The sequence below is a fragment of the Dromaius novaehollandiae genome, chromosome 2 (assembly GCF_036370855.1).
Source record: "Dromaius novaehollandiae isolate bDroNov1 chromosome 2, bDroNov1.hap1, whole genome shotgun sequence".
Classification (NCBI taxonomy): domain Eukaryota; kingdom Metazoa; phylum Chordata; class Aves; order Casuariiformes; family Dromaiidae; genus Dromaius; species Dromaius novaehollandiae.
This window is the reverse complement of record NC_088099.1, coordinates 169,358,187-169,378,267: the sequence shown is the minus strand read 5'-3', so window position 1 is coordinate 169,378,267 and position 20,081 is coordinate 169,358,187. Positions and strand designations below refer to the sequence as shown.

The 20,081-nt window shown below is 77.6% G+C and overlaps 1 protein-coding gene across 1 annotated transcript in view; it reads right to left on the bottom strand.

The window, feature by feature from the left end:
• Positions 1–15,911, bottom strand: part of PLEC (plectin) — an 83,118-nt gene extending 67,207 nt beyond the window's left edge. The window contains exon 1 of the mRNA XM_064505519.1: positions 15,147–15,911. Coding sequence (XP_064361589.1) covers positions 15,147–15,648 — 502 coding nt within the window. The 5' untranslated portion in view covers positions 15,649–15,911. The remainder of the gene's footprint in view (positions 1–15,146) is intronic.
• Between the last annotated feature and the right edge of the window lie 4,170 nt (positions 15,912–20,081).

Below are 20,081 nucleotides of genomic sequence, written 5' to 3'. Positions count from 1 at the left end.
TGGGGTCTGCAGGGCTCCCACAGCCCCAGCGACGTGGGCACGGGGTCCGGCACAGCCGGACGGCGATGCCGAGGGGCGATGCGCAGCCGTCGTGGCGGGCGAGCGGCGGGGCCGGGACTCCCGCTGCCGGAGGGGCAGGGTGTCCCACGCCGGAGGGGCAGGGTGTCCCACGCCGGCCGGAGGCGCTGACTCAGCGGGCACTCCCTGCCCCGCTGCCCTGTAATTACCGGGCCGGCGCTGCCCCAGCCCGGCCCCGGCCCCGTCGTTAGCCCTTCGCCCGGCATCGGGGCGGCTCGCGGCCCTCCTCGCAGGCCTCTCCCGGCCCCAGAGCGTGGAGCGTCGCGGCACACCCCGGACGCCTGGGCCCCCGGCTCGGCCGCCGAGACGCCCCTCGCGCCACGGCGATCCCCGCGGGTCCGGGTGCTGCGTGCCGGGTCTCGTCCCGCCGGAGCGTGCCGGGATCTGCCCACGCAGCGGCGGGTGCCAGGGCGGCGCGCGCGGCCCCACCCTGCCCATGCACCCGGCACCGTGGGGCACCCCGACCCCGCCGGAGACCCCGCCGGAGACCCCGCGGCCCGGGCAGCCGTCGCGGGCAGGGTGGGAGACGCACAGGGAAGCAAACACGCGGGAGCGGCCGCCGCCGGCACACGCACGTACGGAGGAAGGAAGTGCAGCGCGCTCGCCCGCGGAGCCCGGGTGCTGCAGGCAGGGCTGGCGTGCCGCGGCCCGGCGGGAGAAGCACCGGGAAGCACCGCGGCCCGGCGGGAGAGGCACCGGGAAGAGCCGCGGCCCAGGTGGGGCTGGGCCACGGGGACGGGACGGGCGTGGGAAGAAGCGCCGCTCCGTTCCCGCGGTCTGGGCTCCGGGGCGGTGCCCGCGTCCCGGCACCGATGGGGACCGGGCGTCCGTGCAGGACCCCGCCAGGCGCGGGCAGCGCAGGAACCGGCCCCCCGGGCTGCACGGAGGGGCCCAAACCGCCACCGTGCCGCCTTTCCGCTACCTTTCTTCCCCTCGGACGCCCTCAGCACGGCCAGGTAGAGGTTGTCCTCCGAGCTGGTCCTCTGCTCCGCAGAGAAACCCTCCTCCTCCCGGCTCCAGAGGCGCTGCCGCGACATGGTGGCAGCTGGCCGGGCTCCCGCGCCGCTGGCGGCAGCCCCCGGGGACGCGGCTGAGCACCGACGCGCTCGGCTCGCCTCCCGCTCTGCCCTGCCCGTGGTGGGGTGCCAGGCCTGGCCCCTCGGCAAACCCCTCCTTCCCGAGGTGCGGAGCTGCCCGAGGTGGGGCCCGGCCGCAGGGAGGAGACTGGGGCTCCCCTCCCTCCCTCCATCCCTCCCTTCCTCCCCGCTGCCGCTGCCGGGCACTCGCTGGCTCCTACCCACAGGAAACCTCAGCGCCGAGCCCACAGCCTCCCTTAACCGTTTCCTCCCCGCCCAAGGGGAGCGGCCCGGGGGCCACGCGAAACGCCCCAGGTCCGCGAGCCTGGGACCCCCGGGACCCCCAGGGCCATAAGCCCAGGAGGGCCCAGACCCCCGGTCCCCAAGCCCAGGGTCCTCAGGACCCCCAGTCCCCAAGCCCAGGGGTTGCAGGACCCCAGTCGCCAAGCCCAGGGCCTCCAATCCCCGTCCCCAGGGGTCTTGGGACCCCTGGTCCCCAAACCTCGGAGCCTTGGGATCCCCATTCCCCATTCCCAGGGGTGTTTGGATCCCTGGATTTGCAAGCCTGGGAGCCTCAGGACCCCCCAAGCCCCAAGTCCAGGGGTTGCAGGACCCCCCAAGCCCAGGGGCTGCAGGACCCCAGTCCCCAAACCCAGGGCCTTCAAGATGCTCCGGTTTGGAAGTCCAAGAGCCTCTGGGGCCCCAGTCCCCATCCCCAGGGGTCTTGGGACCCCCGGTCCCCAAACCTAGGAGCCTCAGGATCCCCAGCCCCTACACCCAGGGGTGTTTGGACCCCCAGATTTGCAAGCCCAGGGTCCTCGGGACCCCCAGTCCCCATGCCCAGAGGCCGCAGGACCTCAGGTCCCAAGCCCAGGGGTCCCAAGACCCCCAGTCCCCACACCCGGGGGCTGCAGGACATGTGGTCACGCACTCAGGGGGCTCAGGACCCCCACGGCCAGGAGCCTCCCGCACCCGGGGCGCTGGGGACCCCAACGCAGGGGCCGCGGGACCCCCAGCCCCACCCCGGGGGGCTCAGCCCCACGTTCCCACGCCCGGCGCGGGCCGCAGGGAGCCTGGCGCACGGCTCCTCCGCCCCGGCAGCACCGCGCGGGGCCCGGAGCCAGCGCTCCCGGCAATGCATTCCAGGCGCTCCTGCCCCGGCGCCTGGCACCGGGCCGGCACCGGCCGCGGCAGCGCAAGCGCCCCACCTCGACCGGGCCGCGGGGGTCCCGCCGCGGCCCCACGGGGTGCCCACAGGAGGGGGGTGCAGCCGTGGGGCACGAGGGGCGCTCCGGCAGGGCCGGCGTGCCATTCCCAGCGGGCCGCCGGTGCCGCGTCCCGTTCGGGACCATACACGGCCCGGCCCGGCTGCACGAGCGCTCCCGGGGCGCCGGGGACCCGCGGCCGCCGTCCCGTCCCGTCCCGTCCCGTCCCGTCGGCAGCCGTGGTGCCGCGGGGCGCAGCCCGACCCTTGCCTGGAGTCCAAGGGACGAGGCGGCCGCGCCGTGACGCACGCTGCGGCGGACGCGCCCCGGGAGGAGCCGCGGGGCTCCGGGGGGGCAGCCCTGCGTGGGGCCGTGCCCGGCGTGGGGCAGCGGTGCCGCCGGGATGCCGCCGGCGCGGGGAGCCCGGGGGAGCGAGGCCGTGCCTGCGCGGGCGGGAGCTGCTGACGCAGCGCCCGCTCCCGTGTTTGCTTTCCGGGCAGGGCAGCCGCTCGCTTTCCCGGCCCCGCAGGCGGCAGCAGCCTCGGCAGCGCTCCCGGCCGGGCCACGGCGCCGGCCGGACCGGGGACCCACGCAGCGGCGGAAGGGCCGGCACGGCGATGCTGCCCGCAGCCAGGCAGGATCCAGCGCGGCTGCTCCCCCTCGCCAGCGCCCTGCCGGGCCGGGGCCGGGGCCAAGGCCAGCCGGGGAGGAATGCGCGCGGCGACGGCTCCAAAGGCGCATATTTTCCGCCGGCAGCACATCTGGAGCGATGAGCCACAGCTGCGGGAGCCCGGCTGACGCCGGGGCGCGTCAGAGGGCAGGGACATACCTGAGCTACAGCTCACGTCCAGCGGGCAGCGGGGGCGGGCGGGGGCCGTGCGGGGCAGGGGTGGGATGGGGGGCAATTGCACCCAGGTGGGGGCCATGTGGGGCAGGAGAGGGGATGGGGGGGCAATTGCACCCAGGTGGGGGCCATGTGGGGTTGGGAAGGGATGGGGGTGATTGCACTCAGGTGGGGCAATGTGAGGGGGGGGGAATTGCACCCAGGTGGGGGTTGTGCAGGGCAGGGGAGGGGACAAAGGGTGCTTGCCCCCAGGCGGAGACCATGTGGGGTGGGGAGGGGACGAGGGTGACTGCACCCCAGGCGGGGCCAACGTGGGGCAGGAGAGGGGACAGTGGGGCAATTGCACCCAGGTGTGGACTATGTGGGGCAGGGCGGGGATGGGGGGCAATTGCATCCAGGTGGGGGCCATGTGGGGCAGGAGAGGGGACGGGGATGGGGGGGGCAATTGCACCCAGGTGGGGGCCATGTGGGGCAGGAGAGGGGATGGGGATGGGGGGGGCAATTGCACCCAGGTGGGGGCCATGTGGGGCAGGAGAGGGGATGGGGGGTGCCTGCACCCAGGTGGGGGCAATGCCAGGCGGGGGGGGGGAATTGCACCCAGGCGGGGGTTGTGCAGGGCAGGGGAGGGGACAAGGGGTGATTGCACCCAGGTGGGGCCAATGTGGGGCAGGGGAGGGGACAGGGGGGCAATTGTACCCAGGTGAGGACTATGTAGGGCAGAGAGGGGATGAGGGGTGATTGCACCCAGGCAGGGACCGTGCAAGAACAAGGAAGGGGCTGAAGCAGGAGAGCTGGGTGTGGGCAGGGGCATGGGCAGCCTTCGCCCCGCGCCGTCCCCCCCGGCGTGCCAGCAGCCGGGTGCAGCTGTGCGGCAGCCCCGCGGCAGCCCTGCTTGCTGAGCCGCCGGGGAGTTTCGCTTCCTCGCGCTCCCCACCTGCAGCTCGCGGCACCGCTCCCCGGGGCCGGGGCACAGGCCATGCTCGCACGCACGCCGCAAGCTGCCTCTGCCGCCGCCCCGGAGAAGGACGCGCCGGCCTGGGCTCCGGAGGGACCGCGGCGCTGCCAGACGGCCGGCACGGCGCAGACAGCCGCTCTCCCTGCCGGGTCCCTGCCCCGGGCGCTCCCGCGGCCACCGGCACGCGGCCTGCCCGGGCCCTGCTAGCAGGCGATGCTGGGGCATGCACCAGCCCCGGGGACACCACCGCGCCGGCGCGGGCGGCAGCTCTTCACCAAAGCAGGGAGGTGCCCGCGGCACCCCGGGGCTCCGAGGCCACGCGCGGCGGTGGCACTTTGAAGACCAGACGAGCTGGGAGCCCCGGAGGAGCCTTCGGGGCAGGGAGGGCTCCCGCCAAGCCACCGCCGCCCGGCCGCGCCGGCCGGACCGGACCGGAGCCGCTCCCCACCTCGCCCTTCAGGACCACGACGACGCCGGCCCGACGTGCCGCTCCCCGGCGCGGGAGGCAGCGCAACGGCCGCGGGGCGCTTTGCGACGCCCGCCCGGGATAGGGGCCGCGGGGAGCCCCCGGCCTCGCGGGAGCAGCGTGGGTGACTGCGGGGAGGTGAGGCGGGAACCCGGAGCCGGGCGGGCGGGGAGCCGCTCTGCAGCCTGGAGAGCCGCTCTCTTTCCAGGGACGCGCCGAGGCCCCCGCGGCAGCGACGCATCTGCCCCTCGCTGTGCAGGGCACGGGGGAGAGCCACACGCACGCACACGCGGGCACGACCATACACACACCCGAACATGCGAGCACACAGGCACGCACACGGACATATGCATGTGCACATATATACACACACAGGCACGTATATATACACACACCTGTGCACGCACGGAACCACGCACGGATGGACATATGTGCATGTACACGTGGGCAGGTGCACACATGCATGGGGGGGTTTGCACACGTGTGCAGGCAAACGCAGACACACGGGCACGTGTACGAAGGTGCATGCAGACGTGTGCATGCACACGCACACAAGGGAACACGCACGCGCACATCTGTGCACACACACATGCATGTCTAAGCACTCACGCACACACACATGCACGTCTGTGCACACACATGCACGTCTGTGCACACGCACATGCACATCTAAGCACACACGCACACACACAGTCTGTGCACACACACGCACATGCACGCACATCTGTGCACACACACGCACATCTGTGCGCACAGACATACGTCTACACACACGCACACACACGCACACACACACACACACACACACACACACACACACACACACACACACACGGGCCCAGCGCGGGGATCCGGCCCAGCCCAGCGGGGGCGGCGCTCGCCCGGGCCGGCCCCGCCCCTTAACGCTTTGCTGCCCGGCGCCCCGACGGCAGCGAGCCCCGGCGCAGCACCGCGGGCACTGCGACCCCCGGGGGGGGGGGGGAAACCACGCGGCAGCCCCGAGCCCCCTCCCGGGCGCGGCACCCTCGGGCACGGCCCGGCCCCCTCCCGCACCCCGGCACGGCGCGGAGCAGCCCCGACGGCGCTCCCGGCGCGGCTCCGGCCGCCCAGCCCAGCCCGCCCAGCCCGCCCGGCCCGGCGCGGCCCCCCCGCCGCCCCCCCCGCACGCACCGGCGCAGCAGAGCTGGGCGCTCAGGTACCGCTTCCTCTCGGGCTCGGAGCCGCCGCAGAGCCAGTCGGAGCCGCGCAGCGCCGCGCGCCCGCCCGCCATGCCGCGCTGCTCCCGCGGCCCCCGACGGCGCGGCCCGGGCGCGACGCGACGCGACGCCGACACGGAGACGGAGACGGAGACGGAGGCGGCGGCGGGGCCCGGGCCCGAGGCGGAGCCGCCCCGCGCCGCCCCGCCCCCCCCCGCGCCGCGCCTCCCGGGCGGCTGCTGCCTTCCGCGGGGCCGGGGCCCCCTTCCCCCGGGCATCCTGCACCGCTTCCCCCGGGCTCCCCGCGCCCCTTCTCCCATGCATCCTGCCCCCCTTCCCTGTGCAACTTGCACCCCCTTTCCCCTGCACCCTGCTCTCCTTCCCCGGGGCATCGTGCACTGCTTCCCCCGGGGCTCCCTGCACCCCTTCCCCCGTGCATCCTGCACCCCCTTTCCCCTGCACCCTGCTCTCCTTCCCCCGTGCATCCTGCACCCCTTCCCCTGCACCCTGCTCTCCTTCCCCCGTGCATCCTGCACCCCTTTTCCCCTGCACCCTGCTCTCCTTCCCCCGTGCATCCTGCACCCCTTCCCCTGCACCCTGCTCTCCTTCCCCCGTGCATCCTGCACCCCCTTTCCCCTGCACCCTGCCCTCCTTCCCTGCACACCCCTGGTGCCTGTCTCCCCACTGACCCCCCCCGCACCCGTGCCCCCTCTCCCTGCTGCACCCAGCCCCTTGCAGCCTGCACACCTTGCACCCCCCCCCGGCATCCTTCTCCCCGCACGAAGCAGGGGCGCCAGCCCCCTCCCTCCCGCCCCCCCCGTCCTGCTCGCACCTTCCCAAGCCTCCCGCGACCCCGGATGCCCCCCGGTTCCCTGCAGCGAGTGCGACGGGCACCACCGCGGGGGCACCCAACACCCGCTCGGCTGCCCCCGCTCCGGTCACCTCCTCGGAGAGCTGCGGGCCTGCGAGCGGGGCCGGCGTCGCCCGCGCCTCCCCGCACCGGCACAGCTGCGCACAGCTGCACGCCGGCCCCACGCCGCGGCCAGCAGCGCCCCGAGGCCGGGAGGGCGCGGGGGGCGAGCAGGGCTGCCGCCGGCGAGACCCCCCTGCTCCGGCGCCGCGGGGCACCTGCCTGGTCGCGCGCAGCAGCAGCAGCAGAGCGCGGAGAGCATGGTGCTGTCCCGGCCGGGCCCTGCCTGCCCGCCGCGCCGTGCCGTGCCGTGCCGTGCCGGCCGCTCCGCGCGCGGCTCTCCCACATCTGGAGGGGAGTTACGGCACGCGGTGACTCAGACGGCCCAGGAGCTCGGCCAGGCCCGGCTCTTCCTGCCCGCGGCCCCCAGGGGCAGAACCCCCCCCCCCCGAGGGGCAGCCCCCCCCCGGGCACCGCAGGGGTTGCGCCATGCCCGGCGCAGCCAGGGCCTGGGCTGGGCGCGTGGTGCCAGGGCCGCGTGTCCCCGAGGAGCGGGGCGGCGGGGTGGTGGCCTGGTGTCAAGCCCAGCCGTGGTGCAAGCCCGGCTCGCGGGGGCCGGGCGCGCTGCCGGCGCGGGGGGCTGGGCAGGGCCCGGGCTGCCGTCCCATCCCATCCCGTCCCGTCCCGCCGCGGCTCGCGCCCCATCTGCGCCGCGGAGATAAGGAGGGGGGCGGCTGGCAGTGGCCGGGAGGGCCGGGCCGGGGCGATTAGCGCCGCGCAGGAAGCGCCAGCTGGAATCACAGGGCACGGCTCCGGCTCCGCGTTTGCTTCCACGCTTGCCCTGTTTGGTCCCCGGCGGCCGCAGAGCCCTGCACCCCCGGGGAAGCCCCCGCCGCCGCGGCCGGAGGATGCTCCCAGCGGCGGGACCGAGCCAGCCCCACGGCGGGGCAGCCCCACGGCGGGCAGCACCCCTCGCCCTGCCCGGGGAGCGGGCCAGCGGCTCCATGCGCTGGGCTGCGGCTGCCAGGCGAAGCCCCGGGGCTTCCTGCGGAGCCGGTGAGTCACCCGCGAGCCCGGAGCCAGCAGCAGCCGCGACCCCCCCGCCGCGGGCCTGGCGCAGCCGCAGCCGCAGGGGCCGCGGAAAAGCTGAGTGGCGAGGCGGGGAGGGGGTTCCCGAGCCTCCCCGGCCTCCCCCGCCCGCGGCCGTCACGGCAGCCAGGCCGCAGGCAGCCCTGGAAACGGGAGCGGGGCCCAAACAAACAGCCAGCATCCTGCCACCGAAACAGCGCGTCCTCCCGCCACCAAAACAGCACGTTCTGCCACCGAAAACAGCGCGTTCTGCCGCCACCAAAACAGCACGTTCTGCCGCCGAAAACAGCGCGTCCTCCCGCCACCAAAACAGCACGTTCTGCCACCAAAAATGGCACGTGCCCCTGCCCGGCAGCCACGGCACCGCCGCGCGGGTGCTGCCCCCCCCCGAGCCCATCCCACCGCGCCGAACCCCCCCTGCAACACCAAGCCCATCGCCTCGGCCGCCTCCCCGGGTACCCGCGGTGAACGCGACCCGGCAGCACCCCGAAACCGCGGCCGAGAGCGGGGCAGGGCCGTCCCTCGCCGCGGTGCCCACGTGTGCCAGGAAAGATGCTCAAAATGCCGGAGCCCCCCCGGGACGGCGCGGCGCGGCCCGGCATGACGGGCCCCGGCAGGTGCGACCTTGGGCAGCGGACGCCCTTTGAACAGCCCTGGGCCGGCGCCAGGGACGCGGCCGCGGGCTGCCGGCAAGGTGCCCCGCGCCGTGCACCATCTGGCAGCTGCAGCCGGGTGCAGCGGGGAGAGGCAGCGCCGCCGGGCCGGGCGCCCCGCGTCGGCAGAGCCCCCCTCGCCGCGGCACGGGGGGGCCACGGCATCACCCCCCGCGTGCGTTTCACCGTGGCGTGGGGCACCACGAGACGGGGGGTTTCCTGCACGCTCATACTCGGCCCCGCAAGCTGCAGCTGCCGCGGCGACGCGGGCCGGTGCCCGTCCCCAGGCGAGGCGGCAGCGTGACAGCGCCGAATGCCATGCACAGATCTGCGGAAGCCACAGCCAACGCCCTGCGAGGCGGCGCGGGGGGGCCGGGGGGGCCGGGGCCTCGGCCCGCACCCGCCACGTCTGCAAGCATCTCCGAGGATGTCCGCACGCATCTCCGGGGATGTCCGCACGCATCAACCCAGCCCCTGGCAGCTCCCCGGGGGAGCAGGAACCGAGCCGCAGCGCTTGGAGGGATGAGCCAGGAGCAGCCGCTTGACCGCATCACTGCCCAACCACCGCGCCGCAGCACCTCCCTGCCGTGCCGGCCGGCTGCACCGCGCCGCGGGCGGCCGCTGCCATGCAGCCCCTCCGTGCCGCTTGCACGAGATGCAGCGAGCAGCCGGGCATCGCCCGGGCACGGCAGCGCCCCGAGTTCGGAGGGCGGCGGCAGGATGCAGCCCGGGAGCGGCAGGCGCCGGCGCAGCAGGTGGAGGAGACAATAGCGGCGGCCGGGGGGGCCACGGACCCGCGCCAGCGCGGCGGGCACCAAAATGACCTGCCAGTCCCGCCTGCCCTTCCCGGCAAGGACGTGCCACCCGCGCAGCCCCCGCCGGGGACCACGGGCCGGCCGCGCTGCGGTGCTGCTGCCCGGGGCAGGCCCCAGCCCCGCAGCCTGCAGCGGTGCCACCGCGCCCCGTGCCGATGTCCCCGGCCGAGCCGCCCCACCGGCGTGCCCCAGCCCCACGGCGTGCCCCAGCCGGGGACACCAGCGGGCACCGCCGGCCCGCCCAGCGCCCGCCGCCCCTCCTGCCCTCACGGCCCTGTCCCCCGAGGCGTCCGGCACCGTCACGCCCAGGGAAGCACCTGCCACTTCCAAGCAGGGAGATTTCTGCCCGGCCACCAGCCTGGCGCGAGGCCCCGCGCGGCCGGGGGGTCCCCGGGCTGGGGAAAGGGCGCGCTGCGGCGGGGGCACCCGGGGGAGCCTCGCACACCCCCGCGCAGCGCCGGGACGCCCCGGTTCTGGGAAGGGGCAGCGCTCCGCAGACCCTGCGCTCGCCGCCGGCGCCGGGCACCGGGCCCCGGGCACCGGGCACCGGGCCAGGCGGGAGGGCTGCCGCGGGCGCCGCTGAGTCACCCCGCGCCCGGGGGCCGCATCCATCCTGCGGGGTGCCGGGCGCTGCTCTGCCGGGCCCTGCGCACGCCGCGCTGGGTGCCCCCCCCGCGCCGGGTCCCAGCCGCCCCCTCGCACAGCCCACGGGCCCCACCGTGCCCGCAGCTCCCGGGGAGGGGGCCCGGCGCCCCCCGCCCCCGCTGCCGCGGCGCCTCCCGCCCCGTCGGCGCGGCCGGTCCCTCCCCCGCCGGGGCTGGGCCGGTGCCCGCGGGGGCGGGGCGAGGGGCGGCCGGGACCGCGGATCCAGCGCCGCCGCCGCCAGGCCGAGCCCCGGGGCGGCGTCGGGCCGGGCCGGGCCGAGCCGGGCCGGGCCGGGCCGGGCCGGACTCACCTGCACCGCCCGGTTCGGCGCGGCGCCGCCAGTACCAGACCAGGGCGAGCGACACCGCGTGTCCCGCCGCCACCAGCGACGGGAACAGCGAGCCGGGGTCGTCCATGGGGCCCGGCCCGGCGCGGCTCCGCGGCGGCACCTGCGTGCGGCTCGGCGCGGCGCGGCTCGGCTCGGCTCGGCTCGGCTGCCGGCGGCCGGGCCCGGCGGGGCTGGGACGCGCCAGCGCCCGCCCCCCCGGGCTGCTCCCGCTCCGCCTTAACCCCTCCCGGCCCGCGGCGCGGAGCCGCCTTCCCGCCCGGCGGCTGCGCCCCGGTCGCCGCACCGGCAGCATCGGGCCCGCGGGGGGGGGGGGGGGGGGGCGGCCCCGGGCCCGCGGCCAGCCCCTGCCCGCGGCGCCTTCCCCCGCCTCGGGCCGCCCCGGCCGCCCCCGGCCCGCGCCCATCACTCACAGCCCGGCTTTTTATATCCCGGGACGCCCCGGCCGGGCGGCGCCAGCCCCCCCGGCCCGGCCCGACGGCGGTCACCTACCCGGCACGACCTTCATGGGCGGGCAGGGCGCGGGCCGGGCGCCGGCAGCGCGGAGCGAGGGCGAGCGCGGCTGCGGCCGGTCACCGCCGCGGCGGAGGGAGGGAGCGGGCGGGCGCCGATATAAATAACCGGGGCCCGTCACGGTGCCCGAGTTAGAACATGACACGGGCAGGGGCGGGACGGGCCCCGGCGACGGCACGGCCCCACCGTGGGACCCCCGGGACCCCCCCCCCCCGGGCCGCCCCGACGGCGGCCCCGGCCGCGCTGGCCCCCGCGCCGGGCTGCTCCCGGTCCCGGCTGCTCCCGGTCCCGGCTGCTCCCGGTCCCGGCCCCCGCGCACACGCCTCGCCCGCCGGGGCGCACAGGGTTAATGCAGGCGGCCCGTCGGGGAATTAATTACCTGGCACTAATTCCTTGGAAAACGGGCGCTGCCTCCCGGGGGAGCGGCCCTGCCGGGGCCCTGCGGGCTGTGCCGGGGCCGCGCCGCGGGCTCCGCTCCGCCGCCGCGGGGCCGCAGCCCCCCGCAGCCCCCCGCAGCCCCCCGGCCGCAGCCGACGGCGCGGCCCCGTCCCAGCCCGCAGCGGGATCCAGCCCGGGTTTTCCCGCGGCGGCTGCCCCGAGCGCAGGGAAGACCCGGATCTGGATCTCCCGGCTCGGCCGGAGCGGCGGGACGGCTGGCTCCCAACCGGGCCCCGGGGGAGCGGCCCGGGGGCGGGGGGGGGGCAGCAAGGCCGCGTCCCCCCGGCAGGGCTCGGGGAGCCCAGCACCCCGGGACCCCGCCAGCCCGGCAGGGCTGGGGACCACGGCCCGGAGCCGAGAGGCACGCGAGCGGGGCTGGGCAGGGAGCCCCGGTACACCGGAGCGGGCCGGGGATGGGGCAGGGCACGGGCCCGGGATGCACCGGAGCGGGGCTCGGGGCCGGGATGCACCGGAGCAGGGCCGGGCACCGAGCCGGGGTGCAGCCGAGCGGGGCTTGGCACGGCGCTTGGCTCGGAGCCGGGCCCTCGGCGCACAGCTGCCCCCCTCGCGCTGCCCCTCATCCCGCGGGGCAAGGGAAGGAGGGGACCGCGGCAGGCGAGCGCGGCGCCCCGTTCCCTACCTTGGCCCTGCTGGATGAGCTCCTCCATGAAGTACCTGCCGTCCTCCCCGTCCATGGCCCCGCCGCGCTCCCGCCTGGGCAGCTCCTCGCGCAGCCCCTGCCAGAGCGCACCGGGCCCGGCCCGCCCCGTCCCGGCCCGTCCCGGCAAGCCCGAGCAGCGCCGGGGCCGCGGCCAGGCGGGCGGCTCAGCGGCTGCCCCGCACCGTGCGGCGTCGCGGCCGGGCCGGGCCGGGCCGGAGGTTCCCACGCCCCCGGGCCCCGCGGCCCCTTTGCCGGGCGGCTCGGCACTTCCCGCCGCTCCCTCGCCGGCAAAGCACGTGGGAAGCACCGACGGGCTCGGCCGCGGCCGGAAAATCCCGCCAGGCCCCGTGAGCCTGGGAAGCGGCAGCGCGGCCGCCCCTCCCGGGGGGCAACGGCGCGGCTCGGGCCCCTGCGAGCCACCGGCCTGCGTAGCCCTGGGGGGACCGACCCCCGGGGGTGTGGGGAGGGGGCGCACGGTGATGCTGTGGGGCAGAGCCCAGCGCAGCACCCGGGGGGGCACCAACCCCCCCGGGGGTGTGGGGAGGGGGCGCACGGTGATGCTGTGGGGCAGAGCCCAGCGCAGCATCCGGGGGGGACCGACCCCCGGGGGTGTGGGGAGGGGGCGCACGGTGATGCTGTGGGGCAGAGCCCAGCGCAGCATCCGGGGGGGCACCGACCCCCCCGGGGGTGTGGGGAGGGGGCGCACGGTGATGCTGTGGGGCAGAGCCCAGCGCAGCATCCGGGGGGGCACCGACCCCCCCGGGGGTGTGGGGAGGGGGTGCACGGTGATGCTGTGGGGCAGAGCCCAGCGCAGCATCCGGGGGGGCACCGACCCCCCCGGGGGTGTGGGGAGGGGGTGCACGGTGATGCTGTGGGGCAGAGCCCAGTGCAGCATCCGGGGGGGCACCGACCCCCCCGGGGGTGTGGGGAGGGGGTGCACAGTGATGCTGTGGGGCAGAGGCCAGTGCAGTGCCCCAGGGGGGACCAACCGCCCCAGGGATGTGGGGAGATGGTGCATGGTGATGCTGTGGGGCAGAGCCCAGTGCAGCATCCGGGGGGGCACCGACCCCCCCGGGGGTGTGGGGAGGGGGTGCACAGTGATGCTGTGGGGCAGAGGCCAGTGCAGTGCCCCAGGGGGGACCAACCCGCAGGGGTGTGGGGAGAGGGTGCACGGTGATGCTGTGGGGCAGAGCCCAGTGCAGCATCCGGGGGGGCACCAACCCCCCCGGGGGTGTGGGGAGAGGGTGCACGGTGATGCTGTGGGGCAGAGCCCAGTGCAGCATCCGGGGGGGCACCGACCCCCCCGGGGGTGTGGGGAGATGGTTCATGGTGTTGCTGTGGGGCAGAGCCCAGCACAGCACCCCGGGGGGGGACCAACCCGCAGGGGTGTGGGGAGAGGGTGCACGGTGATGCTGTGGGGCAGAGCCCAGTGCAGCATCCGGGGGGGCACCAACCCCCCCGGGGGTGTGGGGAGAGGGTGCACGGTGATGCTGTGGGGCAGAGCCCAGTGCAGCATCCGGGGGGGCACCGACCCCCCCCGGGGGTGTGGGGAGGGGGTGCACAGTGATGCTGTGGGGCAGAGCCCAGCGCAGCATCCGGGGGGGCACCGACCCCCCCCGGGGGTGTGGGGAGGGGGTGCACAGTGATGCTGTGGGGCAGAGCCCAGCGCAGCATCCGGGGGGGCACCGACCCCCCCCGGGGGTGTGGGGAGGGGGTGCACGGTGATGCTGTGGGGCAGAGCCCAGTGCAGCATCCGGGGGGGCACCGACCCCCCCGGGGGTGTGGGGAGGGGGTGCACGGTGATGCTGTGGGGCAGAGCCCAGTGCAGCATCCGGGGGGGCACCGACCCCCCCGGGGGTGTGGGGAGATGGTTCATGGTGATGCTGTGGGGCAGAGCCCAGCACAGCACCCCGGGGGGGGACCAACCCGCAGGGGTGTGGGGAGGGGGTGCATGGTGATGCTGTGGGGCAGAGCCCAGCACAGCACCCGGGGGGGGGGGACCGACCCCCCCGAGGACATGGGGACCGGGGGCACAGTGCCTCTGCAGACCCGGGGGTCACGCAGGGGAGCAGGACGCCCAGCAGGGCCGGGTGCCGGGTCCCCGTGGGGCTCAGCCCCCCGCCGCCCCCCCTGCCCACGCTGACTCATGGCCCCCGGGCTCCGCGCGTTTCCTGATGGAAACTTGGAGCGGCAGCAGCTGCCCGGCGGCCGCGGGGCTGAGTCACCGGCCAGGCGGCGCGGGGAGGGCCCACGGCGGCCATCGGCGCGGCGTCTGGGCGCGGGCCGCTGCTGCCCCCCCCCCGCGGGGGAGCGGATGCCCCCGCCGCATCCAGCTGCCGCGGTGCCCCCGGCAGCGGATCGCGTGTCGGCATCGCGTGTCAGGCGGGGGGCGGCGCGAGGGGGGCCCCGGGCCTCCGCCAGGGCCGGGGGGATGTGGGGCGGGCCTCCCCCGCGGCCCCCGCCGCCGACGGCCCCCTCCCCACCAGCTGCCCCCTCCGCCACAGCTGCTGCCATCCGTCTCCCCCGCCCCACTGTGCACGCCGCAGGCAGCCCATGGTGCTCAGCCCCACGGCGCAGGCAGTCCCAGGGCTCAGCCCCACGGCGCTCAGCCCCACGGCGCAGGCAGTCCCTGGGGCTCAGGCCCACGGCGCAGGCAGTCCCACGGTGCAGCAACCCCATGATGCAGGCAGCCCCCAGGGCTCAGCCCCATGGCGCTCAGCCCCACGGCACAGGCAGTCCCCAGGGATCAGCCCATAGTGCTCAGCCCCCCGGCGCAGTCCCCAGCCCCACGGCACAGAGCCCAGGCTGGGCCCAGCCCCGTCGAGGGTCCCCGGCTGCAGAGCAGCTCCCGCAGTGGGATGCACGGAGCCGCTCCAGGCCCCCATCCCAGGCCAGCTCCGTGCCCTCGCCTGGACCCGGGTGCCAGCGGGGACCCGATGCCCCCTGCCCCACAGCACACCAGCCCCACCAGACCCGGGGGGCCCAGGAGACGCACACCCTCAGCCCAGCCCCTTCCCCACCCGCGCACCGGCAGCCCCCTCTCCCCGCCCCCCCGGGCGCACGGCCAGTACCTCGCCGGCGCCTGCGGCTCGCTGGGGCTGCAGAGCCGAGGGCCCAGGGCGGCCCCGATGCAGGGACGCGGCCGGCGCCGAGGAGGGTCCAGGGGTGCAGGGACCAAACCGGCGGGCTGGGCCCCCCTCCCATGGCAGCCCGGCGCTCAGCACCCTCCCGGGGCCCCTCGGGGGCCGGTGACTACCTGGGGCCGGGCCGGGCTCCGGGGCCGGCCGGGACACTCCCCCCGCGGCGGCGGCGGCGGTGGTGACGGTGGCGGTGGCGGGCTGCACGTGCTGCTCGGCGGCCTCCTCCTTGCCGCGGTAGGCGAGGCGGGAGGCGCGGGGCGGCTCGGCGGCGGCGGCGGCGGCGGGGCGGCGGGCGGGCGCGGGGGCGGCGGGGCGGCGGGCGCGCTGCAGGGACAGCGGCACGATCTCGGGCGGCAGGCGCAGGTAGCGGCGCAGGTAGGCGATGCCCTCGTCGGTGAGGTACCAGTAGAAGTGGCGCCAGGCGAAGGTCTCGCGCACCAGCCCGCGGGAGCGCAGCGAGGCCATGGCGCGCAGCACCTGCACGTTGGGCACGCCGGGCAGCTGCGGGTGGGCGCGCCGCGGCCGCCGGTCCTTCTCGGCCACCAGCACGCCCTCGCGGAAGAGCAGCTCCAGGATGGCGCGCAGCCGCTCCAGCGGCATCAGCATCCCGGCCACCATGGCGGCGCGGCTGGACTCGGCCCGCTTGGGCTGGACTCGGCCCGCTTGGGTTGGACTCGGCCCGGTTCGGCCCGGTTGGGTTGGACTCGGCCCGGTTCGGCCCGGTTGGGTTGGACTCGGCCCGGTTCGGCTCGGCACGGCCCAGTGGGGTTGGACTCGGCCCGGTTCGGCCCGGCTCAGCGCGGCGCGGGCGCTCGCGGCGAGCGGCGGGGCAGACTGGCGGCAGCTCCACCCCCGCGGGCTGGACGGGGGGGCCGGGGCAGGCGGCGGCACCGCTCCGCGGGCAGCCCTGACTCAGCGGCCCCTCCCCGGCCCCGCCGCCCGCGGGAAGGGGAGGGGAGGGGAGGGGAGGGGGGGCCGCGGCCGGGCCGCCCCGGGGCCCCCCCGCTGCCTTTCATCGCGGCTCCCCGGGGCGGGGGGGACACACACACACACACACACACACGCACCCGACGCGCGGACCGACCCGACCGGTTCGCCGGCGGCTGCGGACGTGGGAACCGCCGCGGGCGCCGCTCCCGGCCGCGGGGCTCCCGCCGCCCCCTCCCCGGGCCGAGCCGCCCCGAGGCCCCGCAGAGGGACCGGCGGGCTCCGGCGCTCCCCGCCCGCCAAGGGCCAGGCGCCGCTGGCCCCGGGCCCGGGGCGGGGGGGGGGGGGGGGACACCGGGCCGCCTCAACCGCCCCGGCGCCGGCTGCTGCTCGGGGCCGCGGGGCTCGGGCCGGGGCGGGCGGCACCTGCGGGACGTGGCCCCCGCGCCCCCCCGGCGCGGCCGTCGCCATGGCAGGGCGGAAGAAACAGGCAAACGCGGCGGCTGCCAGCGCGGCCCCGCCCGGGCCCGCGCCCGCCCTCCGCCCCCCCGGCGGTGTTTGCTCCGCTGCTGCCGCTGCTCGCGCGGGGCGGGTGCCCGGGGCCGGGGGCCGGGTGCCCCGCGACGCCCCGGGCCGGCGGTCCCGGACGCTGCCTCCTTCCCTATCCCGGGGTCCCGCGGCAGCCGGAGGGAACAGCGCGGCTCCCGGGGGCACCGGCCGGGGACGACGACGACGCTGCGGAGCGCCGCAGCGGCTGCCACGACGCGGGCACCCGCTCGGAGGGACGAGGGACGCGGCGTGGCCCAGGCGCCCGCGCCCAGGGCACCCGCTCCGCTCCCGAAGTTTTCCCCCCCGGCGCTCCGGGACGCCCCTGCCCTTGGGGCGCCTGGCGCGGGGACACGGTGGCCTCGGGGACAGCGCGAGCCGCAGAAGCACCACCTCCCCCAGACCCAATTCCCAGCCGACGGCGTTACTGGGAGCGGAGCGGCAATGGGGCGCGCTGGGATTTACGGCCCACGTAAGGGGCTGGTGGGAAGCGACCAGGCCATCGGGCCGAGCGCGGGGAGCGCTGGGCAGGCCCCGGCCTTGCACGTGCCGCACCAGACGCGCTCCTCGCCACGCCGGGGCCGCGGGACCCCAAAACCGCAAGAGCCGTTGGCGACGCAGGGGAGGGGGCCCGCGGCGCCGGGCTTGCACAACTTGCCCGGGACGCTGACTTGGGAGAGGAGAGATGGGGGCAGGCGGAGCAGAGCCCCGCCGTCCCCGCAGAGGTCTGCGCCCACGGGGAGGCATCAGCCGCGCGCCCACACCGCTCCTGCGGGCCAGCTCAGGATGGATGCGGCAGCCCTGGCTGCCCGCCCCCCCGGGACCCCCCCCCCCCCCGGGGCGGGCAGGGCGGCAGGGGGGAGTCACAGCGCGTCCCCGTCGCCTGGCTCCCACCCCGCGGCCCCAGGCGGTCCTCAGCCACAGGCTTCTCCTGGCAGGACAGCGAGGAGCCGGGATGCGCCGTCAGACCCTGGCAGGCGACCGAATCCTCGGGGACACGGCCCTCGGCACCAGCCCTCCCCACGCGCCACGCTGCGCCCGCACCTCGGGAGTGCTCCCAGGGCCGCGCTGAGCCCGGGACCGGGGGGGCTGCGCGGGGCCGGTGCCCACGCCGGCTCCGTCCGGGATGCTGGAGCAGCCCAGGCCGTGGGAAGGGGCAGGACCGGGAGCGGGGATGGAGCCGGCTGGGATGCGCACGGCACCCACGGGGACCGGCTGGCAGCACCCACGGGGACCGGCTGGCGCGCGTCAGCGCAGGGCTCTCCCCAGCCTGCTGCGAGCATCAGCAACGGCCTTGCGCCGCGCAGGCGCCGGGACCCGCGTCCTGCAGGGAGGAAGGACCCTGCACGGCCCCCTCTCCCGCCCCACGTGTCCTCCCGCAGCAGCTGCCCAGCCCGGCTGCCGGCAGCCTCTGCTCACCGCCCCACCGCCGGCCCCGGCCCTGCCCCTTTGCAGCACCGGGGGCCGCCCGGCAGCACCAGGGCCCGGTCCCCTGCTTGGGGTGAGGGGACACGCGACCCGCGGCCAGAGCATCCCCCTGCCCCGGCAACCCAAGCCCTTGCTCCCAGCGCGGCCTTTCCGCACCCGCAGGCCCGGCGCCGCGTCGCAGCCCTCCCGCCCCGGAGCGGGTCCCTGCGGCGAGCCGGGCCGCCCGCCGGGAAGTGCCGAGTCAGCAGCCGTCGCAGTGATCCAACGCGATGTGACAGCGGAGCCGGCCCCGGCGTCCAGCCCCCCCCCAACCAACGCAGCCGACGCCAGAGACGCCGGGCACGGCGCCGGGGCCCTCCCCTGCGCACCCCACGCCCCCCCCCCGCGTGCTGCCCAGGGCATTGCCCACCCGCGAGGCATCAGGGCCCAGGGCCAGGCGACGCGGGCCGGCCCCAAGCCCTCCGCAGCCCCCCGGCACGCAGCTCTGCCCGGCCTGGCGAGGCTCTGCGCGGCGAGCCCTCGCCTCCGCCCGGCCCCGGTGCCGCGGACCCTCCGGACCCCTCCGGACCCCTCCGGAGCTCACGTCTGCGCTGCCAGATGCAGGATGCACACGTGGGAAAAGCCTCCAGCATCGCACCTCTGGGGCTCCCCACCTGCAGCCCCTGCGCTCCCCCCAGCCCAGGGGCTGCCCCACACGCCCCACATCCTCCCCAGGGAGGTGCTGGCGCTGCCCAGCTCTGGGGCACAGCGCTGCGGACCGGGCACCCGGGCAGCGGTCACCGCTCCCGGCCTGGGGCCACCGCTGCCCCCCCCCGCGCCGGTGCCGGGGCCGTCACGGCTGGCACGAGCAGGGGATCAAGGGCTTCCCGAGCCGAGCAGGGGACCAAGGGCTTCCCGAGCCGAGCCGGGAACAAAGGAGAGGCTGTTTGCGGAGGGCACTGCGGACAGAGCCAAGCGGGGCCCGGGAGCCGCGACGAGCCGGGGCCGGATTATTAATGAGGACGGAGCCGGCGGGGGTCCCCGGGCCGTGCCGCTCTCACGATAAATCAACCCCGCGGCGGCCCGGGCTCTGCGGGAGGGGGCCGAGCCCAGCCGCCCCCCAGCCCGCACGGCTGGGCCAGGCTGGCGCAGGGCACCGCTGGGGCACCGGCCGGCTCGCGAGCCGCGCTGCGCCCAGGCACGCACGGGGAGCGCCCGCAGCGCGGAGCCGAGCTCGCCGTGCCCGGCCCGGCCCCCCGCGCTGCAGCCTGCCCCGGGGGCAGAGGCGCCCGCGATCCGGGTCACCGCCAGCATCCCAGGGACGAGCATCCATCCGCGCGGCTCCCGCGGGCGCCCAGCGCTCAGGCCCCAGCGCGCAGGCTTTGCGGCGCTGCCCCGCTCCCCGCCGGCCCAAGGGCACCCTGCGGCCCCGCGCCCCTGCGGCGGGCTGCCTGCGGAGGGGCTGGCGCTGGGGCAGCCCCCCCGGGGACGCACCGGCCGCCCCCCTGCCTGCACACGGCTGCGATGCTGCCCACGCCGGCAGGGCCGCAGGGCCGTGCCGAAGCCAGCGCGGGATGCAGCGCGGGATGCAGCGCGGGATGCAGCGCGGGATGCAGCCGGGAGCCGCTCCCTCGCATCCGCAGGCTCGGGCACCCGTGGGCCGCGGGCTCCCCAACCCCCCCAGCCACAACCTCCCCCCCCCCGTGAGCGGCCCTGCCGCAGCCCCCCGCCGCCGGGCAGCGCGGGGCCGGCACGCTGCACCCCCGCCGGGCCGGGCCGGGCAAGGTGACCCGGGCGGAGCCGGGCCGGTACCTTTGAGCGAGACGATCTCGTGGTGGATGGAGCGGGACGTGTCCATGGCTCGGCCCGGCCCGGCGCGGCCCCCCCGCACTTATGGGGCGGCCGCAGCCAATCAGCGCCGGGCCGCCCCGTCCAGCGGGCTGCGAACGCAGCAGCGACTGCGGCAGCTCCGCGCGCACCGCCCCGGCCCGGCCCCCGGCACCGCCCCCCCCCGCCCCGCCCCGGCCCCCCCGCCGCACCTGCCCGGCGCGGCCCCCGCGCTGCGGCGTCCCCCTGCACGGCCTCCCCGTGTGCACGGCCCCCCTGCATGCCCCCCCCCCCCCGCAGGGGCTCCTGCTCCCCGCCCCCGGTCTGGCACGGCCCCCCCATCC